The 23,948-nt window shown below is 43.6% G+C and overlaps 1 protein-coding gene across 3 annotated transcripts in view; it reads right to left on the bottom strand.

Moving 5' to 3' along the window:
• Positions 1-23,948, bottom strand: part of SGIP1 (SH3 domain GRB2 like endophilin interacting protein 1) — a 233,691-nt gene that overhangs the window by 27,668 nt on the left and 182,075 nt on the right. Inside the window, exon 18 of one of the 3 annotated variants that reach the window (XM_019528428.1) lies at positions 23,502-23,561. The exons of the other annotated variants lie outside the window; for them this stretch is intronic. Coding sequence (XP_019383973.1) covers positions 23,502-23,561 — 60 coding nt within the window. The remainder of the gene's footprint in view (positions 1-23,501; positions 23,562-23,948) is intronic. 3 annotated transcript variants of the gene reach the window in all.

Here is a 23,948-nt window from a genome sequence, read left to right on the forward strand (position 1 = left end):
AGCATCTAGTCTAGCATCTCTACAAACGAGTAACACATTTATACTCCAGTTTTGCCTTTTGTGGCCAGATTTTCACACTTTTGTTAGACAACTTAGTGATTAAACCTATTTTACACCCGCCTCTCCCCCTGCTTAAGTCAAACTCTCTTCTAGACAAACATAATTGTCCAATATAAATTGTAATAGTAAAATACAGATATTCCTGTAGCATTAAAGAAAATCATGCTTTTCAATACTAAATATCTCAACTGTCACACTCACATAGTACCTAAGGAATAAGTAACCAAAATACTCTGGAGAACCCAAACATCAATTTCCCAGTGGGCATGTCTACACTTGCAATTAATACGCCTGAATTTTCTGTGTAGAAAATTCAGGTGCATTAAACTGCACCCCCACATGCATCTGGATGTGTGCCCATCAGAAGCAAATTTGCTCCCAATGGAAACAGTTCAGTTCAGTGCTTCTTTGCCTCCCTGCAGCAGCCAGGGGGAGCTCTAGTCTCCTCTGGGTGCCAGCTCTCCCTGGCAGGGGGCATGGGGACTGGTCCCAATCTTTGTGGGATAGAAGAGAGCTGTCCCAGCTGCCGGGCAGCTGCCTCCCAGCCACATGGAGATGGAGACCCGTCCTGATCTCCATGAGGCAGGGAGAGCTGTACCAGCTGTTGGGCAGCTGCTTCCCTGCACTGCAAAGATTGGGATGGGTCCCAATCTTCGTGTGGCTGGCAGACAGCATCCCACTGATCTGGGACAGCTCTGCCTGGCCCCTGTAGCCCCTGCTGCCTAGGCCAACCAGAAGCAATGTGCTCCCACTCAGTGTCTACATGTGCACTTCAGTGAACAAGTTTAATGTGTTGATTTCTAGTACCTGTATTTACAGGTACTGGAAAATGGCACATTAGACTAATCTACTGTGCAGTAATTGCTGTACACAGGTAGACTGACACTTTACTGTGCATTAGATTAGTCAATACACAGTAGAGCATCTTGTGTAAATGCACCCAGTGTTACCTACTGCTTATTGTATGACATTCTCATTATTCGGCTTGAAGGCAAAGAGTTAAATTAAAGGATGAAAGTAAAAAACTTACAAGAAATGAAACAAAAGGAATGAACATAACAATAGCTGAACTATCAGTTGGAAAACTATCCTACTTGTCTTCTTCTAGGCTAGCATGATTATCTTCAGAAAAAATAAAACCTAGAACCAAAGGAGAACACAAATCATTACAGAACCCTGGGCCAAAAAAATGGTGGTGACCTGTCACTTCAAAGCAGTTCACTCAAGGGGGCTGGAAGACAGTCTCAGAAGAGGCATCTTACCCAGAGGGCCACAAGTTATGTATTATACTACTGTCTGTTGTTTCTCTTCATATCTCATGAGCAAAACTGTTACATGAAGTGCAACTATTTTAAATTCATTTTATTTATATCACATCAAATGTATTAGGCACTTTTACAGGTAACAAGCAGTCCAGATAACTGTCCCAAGAAGCTTCCCAGTTCATTAGGGAACAGACAGATAGAAGCTAGGAGGAGAGTCAAGCACGTATTGAGAGTCTGTCGTTTTTATTAACCACTGCCTGATCAATATTACCCAACTGAATCTATCTATTGTCATGTCTTAGATTTATGAGCTTTGGGAAAAAGCTTCTGTTCTGACCCTAGCACAAGAGGATTCTAGATCATGACTGGAGCTTCTAGGCATTATGGTAATACACAGGAATAATACATATTTGTAGATAAGTAGGGCTTATAAATCCCCTAAAATGTTTTTAACTGTTATTTTCCAAAAAACACACCCCAGTATAATAATGTAAGAGTCAAAAACCGTCTATCTTATATTTGAGACAAAGAAAACTATGGATATGAACCAGTGGTCTGTCTCTTCATTAATTTATGAAACCAAAGGTCTACAGGGAACGTCTCAGATGCCTGGATGACCTTTTTTGAGTGCTAGGATTTTCCTTTGAATTTCTAATGTAGCCTAAAAGTGTGTAAAAATTAATGCAGCCAGACATCTCCTCCTTCACTGTACATCTTAAGACTCAAGAGAGTAGATTATTTCAGCAAAGGTCTGGAATAAATTATGTTAAATAAATTAACACCAGATTGACTTGTTTCAGACTAGAGGGCAGGCAGAATACACATTTGGATAATTTCCCCACTTTCTGTTAACCACATACACAAGCTTCTTGAAGGACACACTGCTATGAACATACACACACACACACACGCTTTGCCCTGGTTTCCAGCCCAAGAAATGAACATTTTATATTAGATAAGAAAACAAGTATATTTATAGTTTAATGAAAGGTGATTAGTAGTTCCTCAAGTACATTGGTCTAGACCTTAGAGATCTGTCACATAAATGAGCTTTACACCTAAAATAAAAATCCCAGGTCTTGTCCACCATGACAAGCCAATTCAGTCATAAAACAAGCACACAAACACAGCAAAAAAAACGTTTCCTTCCAAGGATATGTAATGATACACTGAACTAGAGTGTTTATATCACTGCAAAATGTGCTCATGGCTGTGACAACGTGATAACTAGCCATGAAAGCTAGCATGAACAATTAATGCAGAAAACAATCACTCTGCAGATTAAGTCCTCCTACACTCGCACACAACCAATATCGCTCTTGCTCCTTCACTCTAAATTCCAGGCTACCTTATTCTACTTTGTTCTAAACAAGGAAATACTCCTAGTTCATTCCATATTCAATGGGTTATCAGCCCTCCATGCATAAGCAAGACCACTGATACCAAACTAGACATCAGTCGCCCCAAAGCCATCTCTGCAGTTCAATTAGATCAGGAGAGAAGTAAATATGTAGGATATGTAGGTAATGCTGTTCAAGTTGTGACCGGAACCTTAACTCTTCACTGGTAACTACCATAGGGTGTTTGTAGATGACACTTTAAAGCAGACTAAATGCCTTTTGCACCGCTTTAATGGCATTGATGTTTGCATATTCAGCAGCATATTGCGTGTTAATTCCAGCCGCTGTAGAGTTTTAGTTTCCTACCCTACAGCTGCAGAGGGAAGCACCGGGCTCCGTGCAGCTCAGGGGCTGTGCAAGCAGTCCGGCAGCAGCCCCGGGAAGGCAGGCTCCACAGAAGGAAGGAAAAAAAAAAGGTGGCGAGCTTGATCCTTTATTTTTTTCCCCCCGGAGCCCGCGTGCCTCCTGAGCTGCATGAGGGCCTGGTTCTTCCCTCCACAGCTGCGGTGCTCTCCGGAACTGTCCGAGCCAGGTGCCTGTGGGTGGGTGCCGCTGCCGTGGAGGGGAGCACTGACCTCCCCTACTGCCAGCAGCTTGCTCTCCCCTCTTTGCTGCTGGGTCAGCAGGTAGGGATCAGGCTCCGATATGGGTGTTTATGACACAGGAGTTTACTTAGCCCTAAATTGAAGCGGTGTTTTTCTATGATGATCTGAGCATATGAATTTGCTTTCATGAATGTTTATGGGAAAAGAAAACCCCAGAAAAGGAATACTGAATTGTAAAAATGCGTATTAAAATTATACCCATTTAATCAATGCTGTCCTCTGTCCAATCAAAATTAACCAAAACAATTAACTGACCCTTACACCTAATGTCTTGCAGGCAAAAGCTTATGATATAAATCAAACCAAGTCAGTTCCAGGGACTCTGTGACCATTGGGGCACCTTAGGGCATCGATACTGAAGTGCGGAGGATACTCCAATGTGCTGGAATTCCAGAACATCAGAGCAGACTCTGCTCCATCTCATGTATTAGCATCCCTGTGCTTAAAAATGGTGGTGGGGGTGCTTGAACTAAAGCTTGTTGAATGAGTTTTAGTTCAAATGCCTCCACCATCATTTTTAAACATGGGGACACTGATACAGGAGATGTGGTGGCACTTTAATTAGAGCCACTCTAATTAAAGCACCACCACCCCCTCACCCTGGAGCACATGTAAAAATGTCCTTAGATGATATAACAACTAGGGATGTATGAAGCTTCAGTCCCTGATTCGATTCAGCGGAGATCCAGCCGGACTCAGTAGCCAAATCTCCAAATCTGAATCAAATCAGGAGACCCTTTAATCTCTCTGAATTGAACTGGAACCCTCCAAATCGATTCAGAAAGATTTGGGGATTTGGACATAGACACAGCTTTAAGTGTTTTTTCTACATACCTCAAGGTAGCAAGCAGCTCATCAACGCTGTGATGGTGGGGCAGATGAAGCATCCCACAGAAGTGTGTGGGGAGGGGGTCCCCAGAGTGTTCAGCAGCAGACATGGCAGTGGACCAGAAGCACTTCCAGTCCACTTCCAGTTCCACCGGGAAGCGCACCAGGAGAGCCCCCCACCCCCCACCTCCCCAGCTCAGCTACTGGTGCGTCATGGGTCTGGGGGGGCACCTGGGGTCCCTCCACAGCCAATTTCCAAGCTAGGGGTCACAGAGGGGGGCCCAGTGTGCTCCCCAGCAGACCTGGAAGTGGACCAGAAGTACTTCTGGGTTCACCACTGGGTTTGCTGCTGAGCACGCAGGGGGGCCCCCTACACTCCTGTGGGATGGTCCATCCACCCCAGCATTGCAGCATTCACTAGCTGCGCCTGGTACGTTGAGGTATGTAGAAAAAAACATTTAAAGCTGTGTCTATGGCCAAATCACAGATTCTCTGAATCAGCATCGAATCTTCATATTTGGATTCAGCTGAATTGAATTGGGGACAGTGATCCAAATCAACAAATTGAATCACTGTCCTCAGTTCAGGCCAAATCTGAATCCAGTATGGCCCATTTCACACACCCTAGTAACAACCCTAAGTTAGTTGAGTTGCTTTGCCTTGTTGGTGATTCTTCAAGCAGATTGACCTGGCAGCACCCATCTCCTCTCCAGGTATATGATATAAATAATCTGAATATATTTGAGAAACTTAAAAATTGTTACTCATTACCAGAGGCAGAATATCACTGTAAAATTGATGCCTGGAATGGACACCAAGTGCAGGGGTATACTGATCCAGGGTTTTAGTTTGCTGAAGACCAAATTCAGATCAAGACCACAGGTTAGATATTAGAACATTCCCCAAAATTTGGGAAATATACATTATCAAAATTTTTGTTTGGGGAAGCTCTATTCATTATCAATTCCTTATGAGCACAGGAGATCACCTACTCATTATTCTGCATAGGTCTCTGTGATTTTTCAACTGGACTCCATTACCAAAAAGTCAAAAGCAATTTTGATTGTGATTGAGCTGAATTGAAAATGTGGTGGTTTTACTCATCAAACTATAACCCCCCCTAAAAACATTAATTTAATTTAATATGAAATATTAAATTTGACCTGAAACAATGTAAGAAGTGAAAAAATATGATGGACTAGACTGACAAAACCAGAGGAGAGAAGCATATGCAACTGGTGGGGGGGGGGGAAGGGGGGGCACATGCCCCCTCTGAGATTGGTCCCTGCTGCCAGCTTCTGTAGGCAGTTGCCACTCGCTACCCCTTCCCCCGCCCCTGCCTTCTGCCATTTGCCACCGCTGCCAACACTGCTGCCCACAAACTGTGCCCCCCCAGTCACAGAAGGCACCAGTCACCCATGCAGAAAGCTGGTGGCAAGTGATATCCTTTTTTCATCCATTAATACAGAGCTGACAGCACTCATGCAAGATGGAGACTTGTTTAGTTCCTTTCTATACTTGATGGGCTTGACACCACATTACCCAAGGCATGGCAGAGAATGCCCTAATCACCCTACTAGGGGGTTTTCCGGGACTGCATGGTCCCCTCTTTTCTATTGAAGCTGTTCCACTTTGCATACACTGTTACATTTTCCCTGAAGCAGGGATTCCTACCAAGGCATCCCACTTCACAGGCTGGAGAGTCACTCACTCTGACACACACTGTCTCAATGACCATTCAATTCTCCTATAAAGCAGAACAGCTTTAGTAGGAGAGATTCAGCACATTCCCTTCCAGAACAACCTATTCCTGGCAGTTTTGTGAATAACATTCCCCCCCCCCCCAAGTAAAAACTGGTTGGCAAATTCATGAATTGTTTCAGGATGACTGAAGCCACATTTCTCAATACATTTATTACTTGCCAAAATATTTTGCCAGGCTTTAATTTGGAAAGCTGACCTCCTGGTCAGCCAATCATTGTTGCCTTTGCTCTTTTCAGTGCATTGTGTTCTGTTACCTGTTCCCTCTCCCCTTTTAGCAGCCTGAGCACTGTCCCAGCACACCCTACCTCCTCCCACCCACTGCTTTTATTGTTCCCTCCTTCTGAGGCAGCCAGGGAGGACAAAGTAAAGAACCAACAGCATAACAACAAAACACTTTAATTTTAGGCAACTGTAGGTCCCAGGGGTTTGTGAAGTCTGGATGCTATTACTTTGCTATAAATATGTTTTCATGCATCAGCCAGTGGGGAACAATACATTTATTTCTCAAATTGACAAAGGAGCTAGGATAAATCATGAGTGCTAACTGAGGAACTCAGCTCAGTGCATGATAAGCAGAACATGACAACAGCAGTACGTGTGGGTTTGTGAAATCTGACAGAAAAGGGTGCAAAAACACCCACATTTATACGAACATGAAAACAGATTTGAAAAATCACCATCATCAAACCTCTTCTGAAGCCTATTGCGGATATCAGATTGGTACAGAGATTCAGACGTAAGCGATAACAAAGAAATCATACTGCTAGGTAGGGATATAATTTTCTCACTTTAAAGAAGCTGGATCTAGTCCAATTCCTTCAGAGGTTAAATAGGGTGCATGTATTTACTCACTCAATTGTGTATGGAAGCCTGAAAATGGGAGATAACATTCCGATCAGAATGATCTTGATGGGAAAAAAGAACTAAACTCATTTAGCATCTGAGGTGCAAAGGAGACTGCAGTTCTCTATGGTGTAATTGTTAGCCCTTGTAAAAAGAGCACTGGGAAGCTACAGAAACAATGACATAAGAATTCTTAAAAATGTTTTTTCTGGCCAGGTTTGTAACCTAGTTAATGTACATGCTAACAAGAGTTTAGAGGCCATCAAACCTCTGCTGGTCATGACACCAAGCAGAGGTTGCACTTTGGGGGTACATCCAGATATTGGGGAGGCACATTGAGTTAAAAATGGCTACCTGATCTAAAATAGGTTGGGATCGGGGAGGGGAAGCTGTGGGTGCTTGGGGCAAATGGGAGGACAAGCAGGCTCTGGGAGGAGACTGGGGGGGTAACATGGCTTATTGGGGGGCTTGGAGGGGCAAGTAGAACCTGTAGGGGATTGGTGGGGTCTCAGAGGGTTTGGTAGTGGCAGGGGAGCTAGTGGGGACCCCAGAGGGGTTTGAGGCTCTCCCCCCCGCCCCGGGACCGGGGGCTGTGTTCAGCTTCCTGACCTCCTCCAGTGAACCAATTCCCCTCCTCCCCCTGCAACTTATTTCCTTGACTCCCAGGCACCAGCAAAGGCTGGTAAAACCAGCACTGGGAGTGGCTTGCAGGATGGGGTGTTTGGTAGGCTCGGGGGTGGGGGCTGGTTTGTCGGGGTGAAGGAAAAGGGGCTGTATATTTGGGGGAGGGTTGAGGGGCTGGGGGGAGAAAAGCACAGCCTGAGGGCTGGGAGCAACAGCTGGATTTTCCCAGCCCTGAGATTGTGCTAGGGACTGTACAGAAGTTCAGTTAGATTGGTCTCCCCAGACCTGATCCAAGTTAGACTGCCTTGGAGGTATAGTTAACTTAGGTCAGATCAGCCATTTTTAGACAGATTTAACCTTCCTGAACTTCTGTACAGTTTGAACTTATATACACCTAACTAGGGATCTAAAGGTGAAGACAAGTGCAGCTCCTGGGTCTAAGGCACGGCTCTTTACAGAAAGTGCCATGAGTTAAACCAATCCTCCTGACCCAACAGACATTAGCTGTTGGGTCAGAAGTGTGAGTGATCGAGGTCCAATATGGAGCTGATCCAGGGAGAGTGGGTGAACCTCTGCAGCCTCTTTCCCTAGCTCTGCCCCATTTCTCCCAGCTCCCATTCTGTCTCAGGATGGTAGGGGAAGAAGGCAGGGGAGGGAGGCCCATTCTGGGGTTTCCCCAGCCCCACTAGAATGGGGGGGTGGTGGATGGATTGAAGCCCCCCCCCTCAGGATTAGAGCCCCCCACAGCACTACCTGGACAACACCCAGAACACCTTACCTCTGCTCCCTTCCTCCCTCCCATTCTGAAACCAGCACCAGAAGCAGGGCTGAGCTACATCAGCCAAGTCCTACTCCTGGCACATGCAGACAGAAGTTAATAAAGGCACCCCATTTTGGATCAACTTCATCTGAACCCTCACATAATGGGGGTTCAGACTGTCATGGGATCAGGCCCTTTTAAAGAACTCTGCAGCCATGCACTTGTATTTGGTCATGGCTGTACAGCGCCTTCAGGAGCCACATCAGGAGAAAACTGGCACTTCTGATTGCCCCTTAAGTGTAAGGTCCACACCTGGATGAACTAAGCTGGATCAGGTGGTCATTTTTAAAGCGATCTAACCTCAAGGTATGTGTATACTTCAATGTTAGAGGCAATTATCCAGTCATATACTATAATTATTGAGAGTTGCTCTACTCAAATTTCCTATTCAGCATTTGATATTTTCTTGAAGAGAAGAGTCAGGGCAGTTGGGAGCTGTATCCTTATGAGAAGGCTCTGCTCACAACAGTCAGAAATCAAAAGTGGCTTGGTCCAGCTAAAGACAAGTAAATGAATCTTACAGCATGATATGCATCAAATCATGTTATAAAAACTAAGTGTGTGGGCACGTGTGTGCATATACATGTATGTGTAGGCATGTATATACACCTGGGATTTTGCCTACTTCTCCAAGAGACTGCAGTAATGCTACATAAATAGGCAAAAAGACAGTTCAGGTATTTCTTTTGCTACACTAAGGCCACATCCAGACAAGCACAGCTGTGCAGTATGTGGAGCCACACACCACACATTCAGGCTATCTAGGGGTCAAAAAAAACACACTGGAAAAAAAAGCAGAGCAGTGCATGCAGGGGCGGTGTGCGCCGCTTGAAACTGGATCCAGGCCATCTGGACCCATGCTCCATTTACTGGCCAGGCTCCAAGCAGCAGGACTGCCACTGCTGCAGCCCTGGGAGAACCCCCCAGGACCCCAGGTAAGGCTGCTGGGGCCAGCCCAGTGCCAGTCCCAGCCTCTCCTATCCCATCCAGAATAACCTGCTGTGCACCAGAAGGCACATGGCATGGGTGTTCCCCAGAGACAACTAGTGGTGGCATAAGGTAGGCTGCTGTTAGTTGTTCCCAGGGAACCAAACATCCATGCTTGTGTGAATGCTCCTAATTGTCTTATTTTCCACAGTTATTTTCCAAACAAGATATCCTTTCCTCAGCTGTGAAAAAGAAGAGATTTAGCCTCCAGGTTCTCTGTCCCTATACTCTTTGCCTGCCTAAAGGCACTGAAGAATTCATCAGCTACAGGATATCCCTTAGTGCTGATTTTCTCACAAAATACCTGGAAACTCTTTTCTCCATTAGGCCTCTGCAAGTCCCTGCAATTGCTTATACATGAGAACTGCCCCACTGAAAAGGTCCTGATTATTTATATCTATAGTTTACCCCCTCCACCCCCCCCATTGAACCCTTAATGGACAACAATCTTACTAAAATATTTCATTTTAAAATCAAGAGTAGGCTGCCCAGGCTGTGTCTGGATATGGGTTAGGTCTGATGCGAAATCAGAATGAACTTCCATGTTCCACCTCAGTCTTACTTGGCTAGGTCTCACTCAGGGCCAAAATCTCACAAGCAGTTTTCTAAGATGTCAACCAATGTCAATAGAGTTGTACAGTTTTTTCTGAATCTGAGATTTGTCCCATCTTCAAGAATGAAAAACAAATCTCAATGTGTCACCTGTCATTTGCTCAAAACATTTTATATTAGTAGTCTTTCTGGACTTTTGGAAGGCCTTCGACACTGTCTCTCACCCCACTCGCATTAAAAAACTGGGGGACTGTGGTGTCGACACCAACACAGTCAAACGGGTTGCCAACTGGCTGGAGGGACGCACTCAAAGAGTGGTGGTGGATGGGTCATTTTCAACTTGGAGGGATGTGGGCAGTGGGGTCCCCCAGGGCTCGGGCCCACACTGTTCAACATCTTCATCAGCGACTTGGACGAGGGGGTAAAAAGCACCCTGTTCAAATTTGCTGATGACACTAAGATGTGGGGGGATGTGGGCATGCTGGAAGGGAGGAATAGGCTGCAATCAGACCTAGACAGGTTACGGGGTGGGCGGATGAGAATAGGATGGGTTTCAACACTGACAAGTGCAAAGTGCTGCACCTGGGGAGGAAGAACAACCGGCACCATACCTACAGGCTGGGGAACTCCCTTCTTGTGAGTGCAGAGGCAGAAAAGGATCTTGGAGTCATCATTGAAGCCAAGATGAACATGGGCCGGCAGTGTGGGGATGCAGTCAGGAAGGCCAACTGCACCTTGTCATGCATCCACGGATGCATCTCAAGCAGGTCCAAGGAGGTGATACTCCCCCTCTGTGCAGCACTGGTCAGGCTGCAGCTGGAGTACTGTGTCCAGTTCTGGGAGCCGCACTTCAAGAGGGATGTGGACAACATGGAGAGGGTCCAGAGGAGGGCCACTCACATGATCAGGGGGCAGCAGGGCAGGCCCTACGAGGAGAGGCTATGGGACCTGAACCTGTTCAGCCTGCACAAGAGAAGGCTGAGGGGGGATCTAGTGGCCTGTTACAAACTAGTCAGAGGAGACCAGCAGGCATTGGGGGAGTCCGTGTTCCCCCAAGCACTACCAGGAGTGACTAGAAATAACGGTCACAAGCTGGCAGAGGGTAAATTCAGATTAGACACCAGGAGGCACTACTTCACTGTCAGGGCACCTAGGATCTGGAACCGACTTCCAAGCTAAGTGGTGCTGGCTTCTACCTGGGGGGTCTTTAAGAGGAGACTAGACAAACACCTTGCTGGGGTCGTTTGACCCCAGTACTCTTTCCTGCCATGGCTTGATGATCTGCTCAGGTCCCTTCTGACCCTACCAACTATGAACTATTAACAGTTCTTTAGAGAACAAGAAACAAGATTTTTAGTTAAACTGAACCAAAACTGTGTGGAAATGTTTGGGATTGAAGTTTCTTGTTTTGATTATATTTTTGATAAATCTATATAATTATTCTTTTAATGATTTAAGATAGAAAACATTTATTTTGTAAAAAAAAGTTTCAAATGTAATACTCTCAGTTTTAAGTGCTAACATTCACGCAAATGCTCATTTATGAGAGTTGGAGGGGAAAGCATAATTAAACATATACATTGTGCATCTTCCACTCAAGTTTTAACTGCTATATCAGGTACAACTTTATATAAAACTTTTCATTTTGCTGGATAGGTCTGACAATGAAGAGGCACATTCTGCATCTTTATGAGTGCTTGGACCCAGAAATTTATAGCATTATATTCACTTTCTACTAATTGACTAGATGCTCAGCACATTCACTGATTTACAAGCACAACATGTATATAAAGTAGACTCCAGTCACTGGACAGAGAATATCAAATGACATTTCATAGTGAGATATTGCCGTATTTTGAACTACTTTTTCAGTAACTGGGGTTTATTAAAGTAAGTGAATTAAAGAAAATAAAGTGGCTTAAGAAATAAAGGATAAATCCTATCTACAGAGTAGCGGATGTAGTTTAAATTTTCTTATTTCAGTGCTTACTTTATTTGGTCAATGGGATTTAACCATTTTAACAGTATCTACCATATTATTTAATAGCAGGGGATTTCTTTTTATTTTTACTAAAAAAATAATCAGAAATATAACAACATATGTTTTCAAGAGTTTAGTATAGCTCTAAGCCTCCCCTGGTTACATGGAAGAAATTATGTGTCTAGGTTTTTAGGTCAAGTTATATTAGGTTTCATAAGAAAAAGCCTCTTTATTTCTTGACAACTCTTTTATTTGTAGCATGTCAAGATATTAAACAGCTTCCACGTGAGATGCCTCCATAAGAGACTGAAAATAAAGTGAGAAGACACAATACCAAACAGGTGCTGGAACGCTCAGGACTCACATGCTTAGAAGCCACTATCAAAAAAAAGGAGGTTGCAATGGCTCTGCCATATCAGGAGAAAGGGAGGAGACCAGATCCCCACAAATAATTTTGTACAGTGAGATTCGACAGCTTTAGAAAGCAAGGTCACCTCTTACGGTGGTACCACAATGTTTGCAAAAATTATATGAAGTTGTTCAACATAAATGCAGAAAGCTGGGAGGAGCACACAGAACCCCGTCCAATCTGGAGGGAACATCTGGCTCTGGATGCAGCACAGCATGAAGCAGCTTTGATCCAGAGGATGGAAGCAAAGTGAGAAAGAAAAAAGCAGCATACTGTAAACTTGGACTCCAACTCAGACAACACATGGCTCTGTGAAACTTGTAATGACTTATGTTGCTCTTGAATTTGGCCTGTCAGCCACAAATAGAGTCATAGGGCAAGACCTTTTATGTGTACACCATGATCCAAGGGATCAATGGTTGTCTATACATATTTGTAGCCTATTATCCAACCCATCTGATTTAAAATTGCCCATTGCCTGTTGTGATACCATAGTTTGTATGTGAAAATTATAAGAAGGCTTTAGTGAGATATATCACTTCCTAGAACAAAAACATGGACCATATCAGGGGCATCATAACAACCAAACAGAATAAAACTGTGTGCTGTGCCTTGGCATTTGACTATCACAGAAATGGTGACAGTTACTTTGCATCTGAAAATGGGAAGTACTGCTAGAAATACTGATTTAAAGTAAATAAAGAAATGCCAACATCCACCTCTGAGTTAGCATGTCAGTTTTGTAATGAAGCAGCATTATAAGCTTTCCATAGCACACACAAGGAAATAATCATTTAAAGTTCTATATGGACTAACCAGGGTTTGCACTTAGACAACACAATGCCTTTCCTCCAAATGTCTCAAAGCACTTTAGATGTATTAAATGAGTTAACAAGCTCAATGAACTGTGCTGAGGGTTACACATTATCTCTTTTTTTAGAAAGGTAAACTGATCAGAAAGGCTACTGGGTCGGATCCGGCCTGGACCTCCACTTGAGCTAGGGACAGACATTACATATGAACCAGTTTATGTGATCAGAAACTGGTTTAAACCTGTAACAGAACAGTTGTTCAGTGCACATAAACTAGTTTGAGAATGGCTGAAACCAGTTCGAGATAAACCTGGTTGAATGGAGTATCAGACTTAACTGATTTGGCTCAACCTGGTTTATGCAATGTCTGCCCCAGACCCCTTGCTGGCTTAAATTAAATGAAACTCCCCCAGCTTCTCGGCATGCTCTCGGGGCTGGGCAGGGCTCTATTCCACAGCAGAGCTGGCTCCTCCCCTCTGCTCCCTGCTCCCTGGCTTCAACTTAGCAGTCTCTGCAGAGATGCTGGTTTTCTCAGTTTAAAAATTCCAAATTCTCTGATTAAAACCCCCAAAATCAGTGTTTTTCCAAGATTAAAATGAAATGCCACTGTATATATAGGTATCAGTTGAACACAATGGTTTATTGAAATATTAACAACTTTAAAGGGATTTAGTGCCTCAATCAATATAATAAAATAAATAAAATAAATTCTACATACCTATAATTTTGGCATTTGATTTTAACATGGAAAAAAACAGAGCTCCCCCTGCTCCCTTCACTCCTAGGATGTGGGTCTACCTACAGCTGCCCCCCTACTGCTTTGTGGTGCTGAGCAGCCCTGATGTGCTTGTGCCCTGCCCCTGCCCATGCCGTCACCTCACTCCCAAGCCACAGCCCCCCAAGCCCTGCTGGTGCCCCTCACTCCTGATCTGCAGCCACTTGGCCCTGTTGCTGCCCTTCACTCCTGATCCACAGCCCCCTGCCCTCCCAGCTGCTAGGTCTGTGGGACCTGGTAGATGCATCCTGCCTGCTCCCTGCCCCACAGGCACCAGTCACAGCTGGCCAGCAGTGCCCAAACCTTGGCTGCTGTGTATAGGAGGCAGAGGTTGCTGCAGCCAAAGTGGAGCTCTCCCCCAGGGGGCCTCCACAGCCCAGCAGTCAGGAACCAGCATGGGAGGCTGGAGCAGGGTGGGGAGACTCAGTGCTGCCCCCACTGCTGCTGGGAGCCCCACACCAGCTGTGCGGTGAGGCACCCCTGCCTGCCCTGCAGTGGAGCAGAGTTATGCCCCCTGCTGCTGGCAGGTGAGCAGGGGATGCCTCAGCCATGGTAGCATGGCTAGCATGGGGCTCCCAGCAATGGTGGGAGAGGCCCCCAGGGAGAGGGCATCAGGGTGGGGAACCCTGAGCTCCACAGCAGGCAGCCCACATCCTCCCCTATCCTGTGCACAAATCTGGGGGGGCATATGCCCGTCTGATACATCATCTCTGGCACCCAACCCCTTCTCAGGAGGGTGTGCAGCAGTAGGGTGCTATCCCCCTGCTGCCCCCAAATAAGCTCTCCATGGCTCTGTCCTGCTCTCTGGCCAGGCCCGATGGCTGCACAATCCCACCCTGGCCCCAGGAACCACCCCAGCCTTGCATCACCCTCAGACCCATCTGCCAACACTGCTGCACTCCCTCCCTCACCGTGGCCACCTCAATCTGCTCCCTCTCCCCCCCACATCACAGGCATACCTGCAGGCAAGTGTGGGAGCTGCTCTCCACTGCTGCCTGGCTACATTGCTGGCCATGTGCATGTGTCCCACTACTTCCACTGCGTCCCATAACTCTGCTCCAAGCAGCTCCTTGCAGGCTGGAGCTCTGCTAGCCTGTAAGGGAAAACGTGTGGTTTCTTGTGTTTTTCACCTTTATAGGAGAAACATCTGTGACACGCCAAATGAATTTAAGCATCTAATGAGTTTTGTGACCACCAAAACAGGACCATCTTGGATTGCTCATTAGGACTGAGGTACTTCATTTACACCTAAATCCCATTTAGGTGCCAATGTGGATTAGGCCATAAGTAACTAGCTCAAGATCCCACAAGAAATCTTTGACAAACCTGGGAGTAACCCCAGATCTTCCAAGACATAGGTTTGTGTCTTCACCAGAAGGCCACATTCACAATCCAGCTCAGCACTACAAACATTTCAGAAGAGTTATAGATGCTTATTTCCTTGAACCCCTAGCTTTGTGCATTAGCAAAAGCAAACAAACAAAAAAAACCCCACCCAAATTTAAGCATATGCACCTTTGGTAGCAACAGTATATATTTTGGGAGATGGGTTTTCATGACATTGGTAGAACTGACTCAGCTGCACCATTTTTCACAATTGCTGACAGTCAAGTACGAAAACATTTTTCTTATGCAAATATTCTCATAATGGAGAAATTCCAAAAGAACAAAACTTCCATACATTTAAAATGCTATTGCAACTCACCCGAATCTTAATCCAAAAACCAAATAGAAATTTTGGAAATCATCAACAAGTCTGTTGGTGAGATTTACAGTCTTGTTTCCAAGCCAGTTAGGTTTGGAATAGCCATCTGATAATGTGGACAATGATTTATGCTGTTATTGCTTGTCCCATTCCTGCCCCACCCCCGCATTTAGTTTCCCTTAGTTTTACATATTTTAGTGTTGGTAGCATGAACTACAGGGCTCGGTCCCACAGGGCTTGGTCCTTGGGCCCGCCCTGTTCAATATCTTCATCAGTGATTTGGATGAGGGGGTGCAAAGCACCCTGTTCAAGTTTGCTGATGACACTAAGATGTGGGGGGATGTGGGCACATTAGAGGGGAGCAACAGGCTACAGTTGGACCTAGACAGGTTACAAGGATGGGTGGAGGAGAACAGGATGGGGTTTAACACAGACAAGTGTAAGGTGATGCACCTGGGGAGGAACAATCGGCACCATACATACAGGCTGGGGAACTCCCCTCTTGTCAGCACGGAGGTGGAAAAGGATCTGGGAGTCATTATTGACTCCAAGATGAACATGAGTCGGCAATGTGGGGAGGCGGCTAGGAAGGCCAACTGCACCTTGTCGTGCATCCACAGATGCATCTCGAGCAGGTCCAAGGAGGTGATCCTCCCCCTCTATGCGGCACTGGTCAGGCCGCAGCTGGAGTACTGCGTCCAGTTCTGGGCGCCGCACTTTAAGAGGGATGTGGACAGCATCGAGAGGGTCCAGAGGAGGGCCACTCGTATGATCAAGGGACAGCAGGGTAGGTCCTATGAGGAAAGGTTGCGGGACCTGAACCTGTTCAGCCTTCAAAAGAGAAGGCTGAGGGGGGATCTTGTGGCCTGTTATAAACTGGTTAGGGGGGATCAGCAGGCGCTGGGGGAGTCCCTGTTCCCCTGAGCGCCGCAAGGAGTGACCAGGAACAATGGTCACAAGCTGGTGGAGGGAAGGTTTAAGTTGGACATCAGGAGGCGCTACTTCATGGTCAGGGCGGCTAGGGTCTGGAACCAGCTTCCAAGTGAGGTGGTGCAGGCTCCCACCCTGGGGGTTTTTAAGAGGAGGTTAGATGACCACCTGCCATGCCAGTGCTCTTCCTGCCATGGCAGGGGGTCGGACTAGATGATCTGCTCAGGTCCCTTCCGACCCTAGAAACTATGAAACTATGAAACTACAAAGTAAAGGCAGTAGAATATAAACTGTCCCCATATAGGGTACTTCAGTGCTGTCAACTCCCACTACACATTAGGATTCTATAACATCAAAAAGCCACATAGTATCCTTTGGTACCTGAGCTAATATGCTATATGCACTCCAGCTGCCTTGACCTTTAGCTAACACATCCATTTTTTCTAGTGTGTCATTCAACAATTTCTAGTGCTACAACTGCCCAACTTGCTAAATCATCTTTTATATCACTGTAGGACAATTCTTAGGTAAAAATAACCCTAAGGGGTAGATAAAGGAATACTGTGAAAATAAGATGCCATATAAAGAGTCAAACTGAAATAGCTCTGTTATATTCACATCAACAACAGTCATGCCAGTCTTTTCCAGCAAATATTGACCATGCCCAAAGGGTCCAGATGACCCATACTGATCATGCGGTGAAAAGGGGATCAGATGCCCCTCAGATACTGCTACTCTCTTAATTTAAGAAGGAGTAAAATCAGGAAAAGAGCAAGGACCTCATCCTTGTGCCCTGGCAAATAGCAGAGAGACTGTGGAAAAGTAATGCTGGCTAAAGCCATGCTACCACTTCCACAAAGCCCCTCCAACTTGCTATGGATTCCTTTTTTTTTTTTTTTTTTTTTTTGGACACAGGCAGGAAACTAGGATTGGCAAGAGAAGCTGGAGCCATGTTGGCAAAGACAGGAATCCAGGGGACAGTGCAGAATAACAATGACTGTGCTGAAAGCTGTCTGAGAATCAGCTCCAAATACATTTCTCTCTCTCAGACTGTCTGCCATTTAAAATTTAACATCCAAGTACCCAATACCTCACTTGCATTCATGAGGTAGGGACAGAAACTGCATGTAAATTGGCATAAGTGATCGGAAACAGGTTCAAACTTGTAACAAAACAGAAGTTCAGTGCATATAAATCACTTTCAAAATGGCCGAGACAGGTTTCAGACTTAACTGGTCTAGGTTAAATCAGTTTATTAAACTTCTGTCCCAGATCCTTTCCAGATTTAAGTTAACTCACAGTTCCCTAGCATCCCAGGATGCTTTGCACCTCCCCCAAACCCCTCTCCCCCCTCCTCCCCCTGTTCATAGAGTGGGCAGACTACCCTTGGCAGAAGCTGCCTGCTCCAGATGAGCAGGCAGGTGTGCTATAGCGCCCCCTGGCATCTGGCCTGAGATACTGCAGGCATGTGGCTGCATTTCTAGAATTGAAGGTGAATGTCTGTTCACTTGTTTATTGGTTCAATCTATGCAGCTTAGACTAACCTGCAAAGATTGAATTGATTCAGCCTTGGGCTTTTTGACGGTTTGTACTTAGCCAAGGAGTACATGCACACCTCCCAAGGCCAGAGTCCCCAAGCATATTCAGAAGGAAGGTGAGCCATTTGTCTAACAATGTCAGAGAAGAGCTTCTAATTTTTTCTCTCAGACCTGAATCTCTCCTTTCTCCATAATAATAGCGCATCCAATTTTGTCTATGAACAGATGATAAATTCTCGCAGCAAAAAGGACTTGACTAAGGCAGCTGACACTTGGGGTATGGGCATGTGAAAAATTTACCATAAAGTAAGCTAAGGGCTGCATTTACACTGCACCAGCTGCTTCCCAGCAGCTACCCATGCGCACCCATCTGATAAATATGAGGCAGCTTATTTCACTTTCAGTGGGGGGTAAACTACCTGGCAGTCACCAGAGGCCAAAGCCTATACACAGGCATTGCCACACAGGAGCTTGTGCACTCTGGGTTCATATGCCAGTTTACCCTGTGGTACATTTTTTTCCTGTGTCCACACCCCTAATACACCATCAGCCAAGCAGAACAGTTCATGTGTGGCAGCAGCATTTGGCTTGCGATCCAAGAATTCTGTCATGCACCTGAATGTGTGGATCTTGAGTCATACTTCCAATGCATTTACCAAGGCGGATCCATTATCTCCAAAAGAAATGATCTAGAACACTTATGCGAGTCATGTTAATGTAGGAGTTACTCATCCATTTTAATGAATGTTAGTAACAATTCATTTTTGAAGCCATGTTACTTTCTTGTATCTCAAAACATGACTAAACAAAAAAAAAGGGGGGGGGGATTTGTGAACAGCTTTCCTCTCAAACTTGGAGAAATTAGTTGGTTCATAGTCTAATATCATGTCTCCAGAAATGGCCAGCACTTTAGAAGAAACAATTTTGTGATAGTCTTCCCACTGGGAAGCTAGAAGCTGGCTTAATACTAATGCAAGATGGATAACCTCCTCTACATATTTTCTTTTGAACAACCAAAGATATAACAATATGTTAAATATATATTCCTTTTTTCTATTCTATTAATAATTTGACCTCAGGAATAACCTGTGTAAATCATTGCCAGAAGATAATTTTGGATTTCTTCTCAACAGTTATACATGCCTACACTTTCCATCTAATTGGCAACTCAGCTGCTTTGTATGGTGAGAAAATGAGAAAGCATACAATCTACTATTGCTAAAGCACATAATTTACTCCAATGTGTATTAGAGGATGTGGGCTGTATAAACCAAGTATTAGGTTACACTGAACCATATGTATAGTGTTCGTGTGTGACAGCAATAACTTTACTCACATTTGTTTTTTCATTAAATATCTTTGAGTTAAAATATTATTCATATTGGAATGTTAATTTAAAAATACCACACAAATCAGATTATAAAAATTGTTGCAATATTGCAGGGTGAAATAAATTAGGCAGGGGAATAAACTAATGGGACTAAATAAATAATTAGAAACATTGAGGTCATTCTTCAGAAAAGCAGGCTGCTTTATCACAGTATAACTCTGTGATATTTTCAGAGTATAACTGCTTTATCACAAAAAACGGCAAGAAAAGTCCTCCCTGAGCCATTTTGGCCATGCCTATGCTTATACAGAATAGCTTCCTAGAGTAGGAAAATTGCTACAAATCAATGGCCAGAAGATAAATTTACCAAAAAAACACTTGGCTTTACTACTCTGGACTGATCCACTGGAAACATTCATGAAACATTTAACAACAAATCTACCAAACTATCTACCTGTGATAGCACATGCTAGTGAGTGCATGCTACCAAATAAAAACATAAAATATCACTCTTACACATTTATAGTGAAATACAATCTAATAACAAATGGAAACTGAAGTGAGATTAAAGCAGCTAAACATTTGACAGAATGTCAAAATATTTTGATTCATTACATTTTATGTTAAATATTACTTTTATTACATCATATAATTTATAACTTTATATAGAAATTCAGACAAAACAATTAATTTGTTTAATAGAAAAAGTTCACAATTTTGGCTTTTTGTTCCCAAGCAGAGCAAACAAGCAGAAAATCTAGATAACAGAATTTCTCCCCATATGAAAAATCTGGATGCCAAATGAGCCTTTGAAGTTTATCATGGTGGGGGATCTACTTAAAGTGCACAGAGGCAAAGTAAAAAACCATGGGCTGCTCGCAGCTCCCAGAAACATTTTTGCAATCGTTTTGGCCCTTCCACTGCTGATTAACTGAGAGGCCCTGGTGGCCCTGCCCCTCACCACTGATTGGCTCTGAGTGCTGCCTTTCATACAGCTCTGCCCCTTACTTCTGAATGGTAGAGAGGGGCAAGGCCACACAAAAGTCTTGGCCAATCAGCAGTGGAGGGAGAAGAGGGCAGCTACCATGTTGGCTGCTCCCCTTTGTGCTGATGGCTTTCCCCTGCCCTCCCCCACACCAATGGGCTGTGAAGCTAAGCTACCGCAGCCACCGGCTCCCACTGGGGAGCCAGCATTTCATTTTTAATAAGTTTTTTTTTCCCTGACAACTCTGCGCAAATTTGCAGGGATCACCAGTTTTCATGGCGGTTGTCGACACCACCTTTTTCATGGTTTCTGTGAAAATTGCAAACTGAGTAGATCCCTAGCCATAAGGAATCCTGTACAGGATTCATTTGTTCTTCCTGACAGTATCAAGATACAGATAAATTGATGTTTACTACAAGACTGTATGTTGAAGATGTAGCAGTAATAGTAGTAGTACTAGTAAGGAGAAATTAGATGTTAAAGTATATCTTTATTCATATATATGAATCAAGTAGGTTTATAAATGAAGTGCCTTCTTGAAAGAGGTAATGAAAAGTTCTCTCCCTTTTATTTTAATGGAAGTTATATTACAGGCCACAGTAGCAGAATGCATATATGTGCTAGGTAAAGTAGTTATTAGGAGATAGAGAAGAGCAGTTCAATTACTGCCCCTTAGGACCTATCAGATATTAAACTGATAATTGCAACCAAGTAGCCAGGAGAATAAAGATGAACCATATTTGAATACACTCTGTTCCAAGACATCCACTTGTTTCAGAACCATCTAGACTCTGCTGGCAACAAATTAATTAAATGAATCCTATGGAAAACAACACTTGGTAGGCAAATGAAAATGTGGGCACTTTACTTCACAGCTGATTTTTCAAGATATTAGAAACTCAAACTTATTGGCAGCTATAATTCAAATGCCAAAACCATCTGAGGCATGCAACAATCTAAACGCTGAACAATGAAAGCAGATTTTTATGTTTCCTATGCACAGTAAAATTGCCACATGCAGAAGAAAGCTAAAATATTATAGATACAAGCAAAACACTTTCCTATATGGGGAACCTTTGCTAAATGTTGACAGGAAAAGAAAGGCTGCTTTATGGCTGTGACGCAGAGGAAAAAATCAAGCAAAGCAAACAAGAAAAAAGGAACTGGTTCCCATATTGCCTTCCTGCCCCTCCAAACAGCATATGGTGATGATGAAATGCAAGAGAACGGCATCCAAAGAAGTGGTTAACAGGAACTAGAACAGATCACAAGCAAGCAGAAAACACCTCTAGTATCTCTATCTTCTCTTTTTAAAAGGTTTTCTTCTAAGAAAGAAAATTAGACACTTCTCCAGCTTTTTATTAAAGGACTTGGAACCATTGTAGATTAAGTCACCTTGTCCCCCAACTCAACTTATCCACTGATTTGATGAAGACTAGTGAGGAAAAAAAAAAAGATCCATAATGATGTTTGAGGAGTTGAACCTTGGGCATTTCCAATGGACTTTTAGAAGGACTGAAAGAGACAGCTTGAATGATATTTCTAGGTTTAAATCTGCTTTGACAATCTCATTGGCTCAAACGCAAAATTATCTTCCCTGTGGGCATATCAGCCTTTTTTTTTCCTTAGAACTCATGAACTGGATCTCACTTCAGGCTAGATTATGTCAGCCCTATAATATTGTGGGCAGATTATTTCATCTCCCAAATGCTGCGGAGAATTGTTATGAATGTTTCTTCCTTTGCCCCCTAGCAGTTTCAAAAAGCTTGCCATACTTTGCTAAACAGCTTTCTTCCCTCCTCACCAATCATCGTGGTTTGTTTTCTGGCTTGAAAAGAAATGGATGAAAATAATCTCCTACATACTTCTCTAAACACTGTGCCATAAGCATCATGTTGTTACAATTAAAAACCAGTAAGTCTGCCACTATGCAAGTAAGTAAATAGACTCGGACACTTGTAGTATAGTTATTTTGCCCTCTTAAGGTGCGTTGATCTAGAAAACTTTACTGATGCGTAAACAGGAGATGATTTTCATAAGTTCAAAGTTCTGCTGATAGTTTTAAATATCCCAAAAAGCTGATAAACTAGATAGTAGGAAAATGACTCGCAACTATTCAAATGAGCTTTACACAATAGCTAACTGACTGGTAGCATCTTACAGTTACCACAGCACATCTGATGCCTGTGGGTCTCAGTCTAGCCACTATTATACAAGTATCCATGTTACAAAGCCACTATCCCATTTGACGGCATCATTTGATAATTTGCTCTCTAATGGCAGGCTAAGAGTTGAACGGGCAGAGAGACTCAGTTACCCTTTCACTTCTTAAAATTCATGCCCCTAAGCAAAGACAGAGGCTTGCTGTTGGGTAGGCAAGGCTTGCACTATTTCTTTCTACTTTATTCGCTGGATTCAGAGAAGACTTCTGTCTCCAGTGCTATCCACCTGACAACTCCAAGTAACAATAGATTCACTGAAAACATCCAGACCAGTAACTTTTTCTCTTGCACACAGAAGGCAAACATTGGTCATGATTATTTATCATTCAAAATGAACAGTGTAAATGGACAGCTCTCTGATTCAAAAGAAAAGCTCATTTCCATAGCCTGACTGAAAATTAATTAAATACAACACTGGATTATGCAGATGTTAATTATTTTTACAAGCTGTGTTAGTACAACAGAAGCAGCGGGGTAACATATTTCCTCACATTTTTCTATTTTTTTACAAAGTGATGAATGCCAACCTCTAAAACCATGTGTTATTTTCACATTACTTTACAATGCCCCATTTGCTGCATGCAGTCGGTTTTCAAGGCAGTCTAAAAGAGGGCGGCATGTTAATACTAGTTAAACCACCATGAGAGGGTAAAGGCTAATAGAAGACAAAACTCTGTTTTAGTTTTCAGTAATTGTATTGCATAACAGTACATTTAGTGTAACAAGTGGCTTGCAAAAGAGTGTAGAAAAAAGCCCTGGTTGACAGAGTCAAGTTCCTTGGCAAGAAAAGTAATTTTGTGTAGAACAGTCTAATTTTTTGTTTTAACCACAGCTTTGCACAAAACTTTTTTGTCCTTTTTAAAAAAAAAGACTATAATAATTGAAGGGAGACAAATGGATAAATCAAATTTAAAATGATTCTGGTTGAACTTGTGATGTTATCTAAGTAGCCATAGCATTTTCATACAGAAAGTTAGAATGGATCTTTTAAAAGAAACCATAGGATTTAAAAAACAGGAGCAAAAGGGGCAATAAGTTATAATCTGGTATGCTATGTACTACTTACCTTCAAAAGTCAAATAAAACTTTCCTCTGTCAAACCAAACGAGGGAAGGCTGTTCATTCTCTGTATGGCCAGGAGTTGAAGCGGGATGGGAAAGGTTAAGGAGAGGGAGAGAGAAGGACACAGTGTGAGTTACAGAGCAGGTCATTTATCTCACTAGGGGGTAGGGAAGAGGCAGTGCAAGCTCTTAACGTGCAAGGAAAGGGGTAGTAGAGTTTAAAACTCTATTATGTGTTCAGAAAAACAGAAAGCAAAAAGCAAGCTATGGAGGCCTAGATTGGGGGGAGGGGGTGGATTTTTGCCCTCTTGACAGTTTTTTGTCTATGGGTGGAGTAGAAAAGGCTTCTTGTTCATGCAGGCTGGTTTAAGCATATTTTAACTGCACTAGTTTTGACAAACTTGTCACTTTTTTTTTCCTTCTTCATCTCCAGTGGTGTCTCTACAGTGCTA

The sequence above is a fragment of the Gavialis gangeticus genome, unplaced genomic scaffold (assembly GCF_001723915.1).
Source record: "Gavialis gangeticus isolate Ggan-Ray unplaced genomic scaffold, GavGan_comp1, whole genome shotgun sequence".
Lineage (NCBI taxonomy): Eukaryota > Metazoa > Chordata > Crocodylia > Gavialidae > Gavialis > Gavialis gangeticus.